The sequence below is a fragment of the Lasiosphaeria miniovina genome (genome assembly GCF_030549165.1).
Source record: "Lasiosphaeria miniovina strain SMH2392-1A chromosome Unknown B0T26scaffold_4, whole genome shotgun sequence".
Lineage (NCBI taxonomy): Eukaryota > Fungi > Ascomycota > Sordariomycetes > Sordariales > Lasiosphaeriaceae > Lasiosphaeria > Lasiosphaeria miniovina.
This window is the reverse complement of record NW_026848223.1, coordinates 3,072,854-3,080,875: the sequence shown is the minus strand read 5'-3', so window position 1 is coordinate 3,080,875 and position 8,022 is coordinate 3,072,854. Positions and strand designations below refer to the sequence as shown.

General features: G+C 55.1%; 2 protein-coding genes across 2 annotated transcripts; both read right to left on the bottom strand.

The window, feature by feature from the left end:
• Window positions 1-2,363: 2,363 nt before the first annotated feature.
• B0T26DRAFT_812370 (FAD binding domain protein) lies at window positions 2,364-4,352 on the bottom strand. The gene is made up of 3 exons (XM_060447309.1): window positions 3,999-4,352; window positions 3,270-3,934; window positions 2,364-3,215 (listed from the first exon to the last, which is right to left on the bottom strand). Exons 1-3 carry the CDS (start codon window positions 4,026-4,028, stop codon window positions 2,645-2,647), a joined length of 1,266 nt encoding a protein of 421 aa, XP_060296449.1. The 5' UTR covers window positions 4,029-4,352; the 3' UTR covers window positions 2,364-2,644.
• A 1,241-nt stretch (window positions 4,353-5,593) lies between these two features.
• Window positions 5,594-6,226, bottom strand: B0T26DRAFT_751688 (NUDIX domain-containing protein; the record flags this gene model as incomplete). The annotated part of the gene is made up of 1 exon (XM_060445417.1): window positions 5,594-6,226. The coding sequence occupies one exon, from the start codon at window positions 6,224-6,226 to the stop codon at window positions 5,594-5,596; it is 633 nt and encodes a 210-aa protein (XP_060296448.1).
• Window positions 6,227-8,022: the final 1,796 nt, after the last annotated feature.

Below are 8,022 nucleotides of genomic sequence, written 5' to 3'. Positions count from 1 at the left end.
CTCGGCCTCAATCTTGAGATCTCCCAGCTCCTCGCGCAGCCGTTGTGTCTCGACTCGCAGGTGCTCTCTCTCTTGCTCGCCGATCTTGATCTCTTCCTCCATCATGACAGCCCGCTCGATCGCGACATTGTATTTGGATTCGAGGTCCTCGAGCGACGACGTCGTGGTCCGCGCCTGGCGCTCAAAGTCATCGTTGGCAACCTCGATATCGCGAAGTTTGAGTTGAAGAGTCCGGTTCGAGTCGCGCAGCGTTGTCACCTCCTTCTCAAGGAGACTCTGCGCCGCGTTTGCCTCGGATTTTGCTTCCCTGTATTTCCTCTGTAGCGGGTCCGTGGGTTAGCTTGACCGCCTCGCGAGCAGAGGGCGGGGGCGGGGAGTGCGATATGGCGATATGGCGATACAGGAGAATGAGAGAACGGGACATACCTTCCACTCTTCAACCTCGTAGCCGAGTCCTTCGGCCTTTTCTTGCAGTGACCGCTCCCGCTTGTCGGCCGCGTCGAGGTCCCTTTCGAGCTCGGCTTCTAGCTCCTTGCTGGAGGCCTGAAATTCCGAGAGCTCGTGCTCGAGATATTCGTATTGCGACTTGTACCATGCCAGAGAATCCTCGGCGCTGGCTTCGGCGCTGGGTGGCGACGATGGTGGTTCGGCCATTTGGCTTATTTACTTTTGGGCTCGCTGGTCGGCGCGATGTCGCATGTGACTGTTGTGGCAGGGAAGAAAACGGGTCGGAAGGAATGTCGAAGGTCGGCGGCGCAACAAAAGAAAATGCAAGTCGTGCGTCGTTATCGTAAGGCGGACAAGAGGTTTAATGCGAAATTATTAGGTATTATGGGGTTCGTGTCGTGGGCCGTTCGTAGCTTCTCGCGATGCGATGATCTGCTTCGAGTCAGGTCAACAGCCCGCGAAATTGGGGCGTGGTGAGGGGAGCCGCATACTCGACATGCGTCGCCGGATTGCGCGTCAAAAATGCAAGTCCGGGAATGGTGTCGCGCGTCGTTCGGTTGTCGGCGGAGTCGTGTGTGTCGGTGTCGGCGGCCGTCTTGCCTACCTTGGGCGGCCGTTGTCGTCGTCGTTGCCGATCGGGTGTCGTCGATGTTGGGGGAAGGAAGGCCCTCCTCGCCAGGTGGTTGAGGGTGTTTTCCTTGGCGCTCGTTTGTGTCTCCCCTTGCCGTCGCATGGCGCTAAAAATCAACCTGGCAACCGTGCGCTGGTGGGGCAGCCAGCCTAACTTGCGGACAACTCTGGACGTATCCACCAATTCTGCAGAAACAAACCGTGACGGAACATGGAGCAATCCTTTTCATTGTTCTCGTGCATCAAAAAGTAATTTATTGGCAAGCCGTAGGGCTATAAATGAGTTCTGGTGCCACGCGACCGACTGAACTCCCGCAAGTCAGCCCCACTGTTCCTCAGCGCATCACACGTCCTGATGCCAAGGCCAGGCCAAAGCAGAGAGAAACAAATGCTGAGGTTGGTCTTTGGATGAGATGAGCATTCATGTGGCATTTCGGGTATTTGTCTCTCTACCCCTTGCAGCTCAGTTTGCCAGCCTCTCAAGCACATATTCTTTATTACGGCCAGTGAAAGGAACTGCCAGCACCCCTCTCCCTCAGCGTCACCTTTCCGACGGCTTCTGGAGGCTGCGAGTTCTCGTTTGGGCCGCGGAGGCACGGGATGGCCAACCACGAGATGGCCAACCACGAGATGGCCAACCACACGATGCAGCTGTTGGTCCCCGCACTGCGTTTGATCTGAAACGGACGTCGAATTTGCCAAAACTTGTCGTTTTTCCACTTCAATGCTTACCACGCGTGCCATCAATCTGGGGCCCCCTTCTGGATTTTGGCCTTGCGCTGCATCTGCCCATCGCCAATCGCGTGTGGCGGGCGGTCCGCGTATCGTGCATCAATATTGCCAAGACATGACGTATCCCCGTTATTCTATTTTGAGATAGTTCCCACCCGGCTTGTTCGGTTCGCCCACTATGCAATAATTGCTTATCTTGGGTGATTATTGTAAGATACCTACTCAGGCACCACAAGAAACCTAAAGCCGACTTCATAATGGTGGTATGTTTTGTGCTATCGACAATGAATATCTCAAAATCATATCGTTAAAATCGACCAGCCTCGATTGCCATTCTACCTGGGCAACCTGGGTTGCTTAACTCAGAGAGTTCTTAAAACCGCAATGTGCCAAAGACGTGACGGTTGCTGTGCTCGTATGAATCTGGAGTGAAGAGACCCAAACCACTGGCTGAGTTGATCCTCAACCTTCAACTTTGCATACAAAAATTGTTAGGTGAAAACCAATACGCGGAACCAGTCCCCATTTTAAGGGCTAAATAATGGAAGAACCACGGCATGACGTCTCGGATGCTTCAAGTGACACTATTGATCTAAATCAACTGCAGCATATTGAATCTGTCACGTTTGTTGCCATGTCATCATCCATAATCCATGTTTAACTTCAACAAAGACAACATCAAAGTCTATCTAAAAGACTTGGTACTTTATCACCTTGATAGAGAGGTAAATCAACAATGGCCCTTACATATTAACCAAAATCTTTCGAAACGTCAAGTCTAGGTCATAACCCCGAGTAAAAAATACACCCATTTCTACAAGTAACTCCTACCCACTCAAAGCTTCCCCCACCGTAACCTCAGAACCAGCAAGATATAAGCGCCGATAATCTTAAAGAACTGCCACCAGGTCCCCTGGCCATAGATGCCGAGCACCCTGCTGCCCATCCAGATCTTCCTCCCCCACGTCAGCACCTCGCGCTCCCACTCTTGAAGTGTCTTGTCGCCGTCCCACACCTTTTCGAGACCTAGACAGTGGCGCGCGGCCTGCTCGGTCGCGAGCGCCAGGTGCGGGCGGAACGTGGCGAGCGCGTCGCCGACCAGCACGACGCGGCCACCACAATAAGTGGCCCGCTCGGTGAAGACGTCGTTGACTTTTGTCACGAAGGGCGTCTTGGCTCTCGAGATGAGCTCCGCGAACGGCGCTGCCACCGCCGGCAGCGCCGAAGCCAGGTGCCTCTTCCATACTGCCGGCTGCACGAGCCCCACGGGCACCGTGTTCGCGTGCCGGTGCCCGTGGATGTCCGTCAGTGCCTCCTCCAGCTCTGTCGACCCTTCCTCGTAGTTAAAGTACCACACGAAGTTGATGAGGCGGTCCTCCCCGCCCGCGTCGCCCGGGATGGTGTATCTGATCAGGGTGTCAATACGTATGCAGGAGGGTTTCCGGCCGCCCGTGACTTACCCGACAATGTAGTTGCGCTTGAGAAAGTCGAGCGTGGCATTATTCTTGAAATACGCGGCCGTGCGCGGCGGCAGGTCCTTCTCCGGCACCGTGCCGCGCCACGACACGTAGCCTGAATATTCCTTGGCGGTAGGAGTGTTGACGAGGCCGCGCACGGTCGAGTGCACGCCGTCGGCGGCGAGCACGAGGTCCGCTGTGACCGACTCCTCACCCCCATCGCCGTCGCGGCTCACATAGCGCACCGTCACGAAGCCGGCGCGCTCGTCGTACGCGAGCCCCGTCACGCGCTTGCCGGCGCGGTACTCGGCGGTGCCGTCGCCGGCGCGCGGCGGCGGCGGGCTCGGCACGGCCTTGGACGCGGTGCCGTCGAAGTTGGCCCGCAGGATGCGGTACAGCAGCACCCACGACGACAGGTGGCGCACCAAGTTGACCGTCTTGAGGTCCTCGCGCTTGCGGAAGGCGATGCGCGTCGCCGCCGCCGACGCGTGGCTGGCGACGCCCGTGTCGTCGTACTTGTCGAGCAGCTCCCCCACCCCCGGCCCGTACGCGATGCCGGCCTCGTGCCCGCTGCGCATCGTGCTCTGGTCCTGCTCTAGTACTACGACGTTGCTCCCGCGCCGCTTGAGGCTCAGCCCGTGCAGCAGCCCCGCGAGCGAGCCGCCGATCTGTGTTCATTTAGGTGAGCTTGGGGAGCTTGGTTGGGGTTTCTTTCTGTCTGGGCGAACTTACGATGACGACTGACTTTGGCTGGCTTGCCATTCTCAGGGCTTTGTCGGTTTCGCTTGTGGCCTCGATGGGATTGATCTGGCGTGGCGGTGATTGAGAGAGGCAGATGATGATTTTCAGGAGCCAAGGAATCAGGAACGCCAAGGTGAGGGAACGATCCCAACCCCGGGGGGGCCTGCTGGTCCCATCTCATAAGGATGGATTGATTAGTGAGTACCGACGAGCCCGAGCAAGACCCGCTCAAGTCCACATCCTTCCTAATGCGCTCCTGCCAACCTCTGTAGGGCTTATTGTTCTTCATTTGAGCATGTACGCCACCGCGTCTCACGTCCCTTCGTCAGGGGTACGAAAGAAGTGGGACCACCACCAGGGTGCGTCGGGGACTTTTTCTCCATGACCTCGCAGGATCCCACGTCATCTTCATCAGCCGCCAACTGCTACGTCGAATTTTGCGCATTGCTCGTTTCTCTCCCTTGATGATTAGACCTAGGTCCAAGGAACGCGTCCGCGTTGAATAGGAGATAGGTGGAGTGGAATCTTCAAGGTACGATTAGCTGGCTATTGTATATGTATGTGCTATACGAGCACTTAAATGATGACAATAGTGACCACCCTCCATTCGGAATTTGAAACTCGAGCCTCTTTCTGTCTTCTGTTCTAGCTAATGGCGCATATTAAGACCGCCTTCGCGCAAGGACAGACCTCCGGTGCCGTTTCGGCAAGTAACAAGGCATAAGTTATTGTCGAGGAAGGTAATCCCCCACTTATATCAGTGCGAATGGGAATGCGAGCTTCACAGGTGACTGAGCGATGTTTGTAAGTTTGGGCTGTTGGGAATAATAGCAATCATTGTGGGTGAAGCAGAGCATTTGTGTCTCTGTTCATTGGCCATGTGCTTATCGCGGCCCGAATCCGGGGATTACTGAGCACGTGCCGTTGACGAAGTGTCGGCATTGCGTCCTTGGATCTCGCAAGTTACCTGGGACGCAGGCGAGCAAGGTAAGGAGGTAGTCAGTCGGCGTTCTCACCCCCTTGGTAAGAAACTGCCATTGGAAATTCACGCCAAATTCGTCAAATTCGACAGATCCTCCACTTGCGATTTGACTCTAATGGTTGATCTGGTCATTAAATACCAGGAGACAGAGGCTATCCGTAGTACGAGTCTGAATGCTACCAATTGCAAGGATCAAGATGGTAGCATTGAAAGCGGGCACGCCGGATGTCGGACTGAGGTCGACTGTAACTCGGTCTCGTCATCTTCATGGCGGCTGCTTTCGCTCACTGTTTTGCCAACACAGTGTCCTCTCCAGGAATCATTGATCCTATCAAGCCAATTGCTTGACTCTTAACCTCCGAGTCATTGTGCTCGAGAGCTGTTTTATGTCAGCCTCAGACAAGCTTTGTCACTTCGGTGCTCACTGGTTTGAATTGCGGTTTCTCACTGGCGAGCTTGCTATTACGTGAGACGTGAGAATGACATAACCATCGTAAAGCAGATAGCTTAACCTAACATCTCAATACTGCCGCAAACTCGCAGTCGTTACACTCTATTGCACTACGTCCTGATCCCGGCTGGAGAATGAAACCTAACACCCCGCCTATATCCCGTACTTGTTCGTCTGGGCAAAGTTCATGCCGTGGGCGAAGTGGAACAGCTTGGCGGCGACGATGGTGCGGGGGCGCTTGGCGTACTCAACGAGGCGGTCATAAAACTCGGCGAGGGGCACGATGACAGTCTCGATGTGCTCGCCGTCCTCGAGCCGCTGCTGGGGCCGCTCGCCGTCCTCCTCGGGCAGCTGGACCTCGACCATGACGAGCTGCATGTTGGCGTTGGACATGCCGGGATCGGCGGCCTGGACGGGGCTGACGCTAACGACGGAGCAGTCGTAGCCCGTCTCCTCCTTGAACTCGCGCACGGCGGCCTCCTCGGCCGTCTCGCCCTCGTCGACCAGGCCCGCCGGCCACTCGACCGTGTATGCGTCGAGCGGCGGTCGATACTGGATCACGATGAGTGTGGCCGGGGGCCGCGACGGGTGCACCAGCACGTTGCCCATGGCCACGGCGTCGACGCCCGCCTTGGCCGCGCGTGTCTTGCGCATTGCGACTTCCCAGGTGCGCGCCTTGCCGACCTGGTCGACGTACTCAATCTTCTTGAGCGTCACCCATCTGGCCTCCGACGTCGGGAGGTCCGACACCCGCGCGATGACGGGCTCCTGCGTCTTGGTCGACATGCTGAATGCGCGAGACGAGAGAGCAGTGCGCGGGACGGCGAGACCTAGGGTTGCAGCGGCTGGCTGGAACGAGCGAGTTCCTGTCTGGGCGAATTTCAGGCTGGCAGCTGCGGCGTTTGCAAGAGCAGAGCGAATTGAGAGAATGCCGTGCATCGGCTTCTTCTGCAGATTTCTAGAGGGGTGGCCGAGTTTGCCAGCAGATCAGTCCGGAGCAATTGGGGTGCGCAGTGGGATGGCGGCGTGGTTGCTGACTCCTGAGGAAGCGACGAGTGTCGACTGTCGAGCGCTGATGGGGTTAGCTCGGTCGTGAAGGCCTACTCGGCGGATTTGGGGAAGCGGACGCGGGGTCATTTTTGCGTGGCTTGGGGTTAGGGTTGTTGTGGCGCTCTCTTGGCCCCTCTGTTGTGACCAAAATAGTCCCAATACTGAGTGCTTCATCTCTGCACGTGCAACCATGGCCTCGTCGTCCATAAATACCCATTTGACTGACATTGGCGGTCCTATCCGATTTATGTGTTCCGATTCCGCTTTATGTTTTGCAGGCTCCGTAGGTAGTTACGCGCACGAGCTACGTAGCCAGCTGCTGTTTGAGGCCTGTCGCGACCTTGGTTCCTAGTCTAGAAGGACTTTTAGGCCGTTCTGGGCTGTTTTGGGCCGTTTTGGGCTGCCTGTTCCGAGAAGACTTTTTGCCGAAAAATGGGCCGCCCATGTCGGGGGGATGTTTCCTGGCCATGTTATTACACTGTCGCGCAACTTATAAGCGTATTAATTTAAAACAGAGAACCAGGGTCTGAGGCATTTCGCTGACAAACAGCATTGGTTTAAAACGGAAGTTTATCATTCTTTTATTTTATAAAGGTAGATTTCCCGCGCTCCTTGCTCCCTCACCCAGATATTTCAGTATTTCGTTCAGACCTCAGGCCGCATCGATTTCTGTTGGGTTAGAGTCCAAACGGTTTCAAAAAACTTTGTTAAGGATGGCGTCGACACCTGTTACGATAAACACACAGCCTGTGGCAGCGAGTTCTAGAACTGGTCTTCTAGAAAAAAAATCGATAAACGACACTGAAGTGATACCTAAAACTCTACTAAAATCCTCTATTCTTCCTGCTAGGACACCGGTAAACCAAGATCACGAGTGCAATGCAGCTTATAAACACGTCCCCAGCGTCTCGGTGCCGTCAACCACAATCATTCCTCAACGACACCGACCCATCCCCTCAGGGATGTCTGAAATGCCAGTGCAGCTGAAGCCGGCAGAACAGGTGGTTCGTAGCAAACCCGAGTATACCGGACCAGAGATAGATAATTTTGTATCTATAGAGGAGGATGAGGAGGATTTTGAAGCTGTCACCAAGCTTCAAATCGCATTGGGAAGACAACTGAGAACACGGACGCCTGCGGGAAAACCTCAGCCGCCTGCTCATTCTCCAGATACGGTAAAGAAGTAACGGTTGAGTTTGGGGGAGAAGAAGGCGAAGAATGTACAGGCCACTGGATGGTCTGTCCGCAGGGGGAGTGGCGGAATAGGTTGTTTCGTGTCAGCACGACATTAACTACGACTTGGGTATGTGGGTTCGAATTTTAAGGGGTTGAACAAAGTCACAGCTGTAGCTTATGTACTCTAGAAGTAACTTGATCGTCGGCTGTGTAGACAGATTCTGAGAGGCTACTTGCTATATCTCTTAAACAATACAGTGCCCTAGTCAGGGTTGTGCTAGGACTGGTACTTTCTCCAACTTTGAGCGCTGCTAGGGAATGTGATGGCGCGATTCCCTTTTTTCCAGCCTAATTAG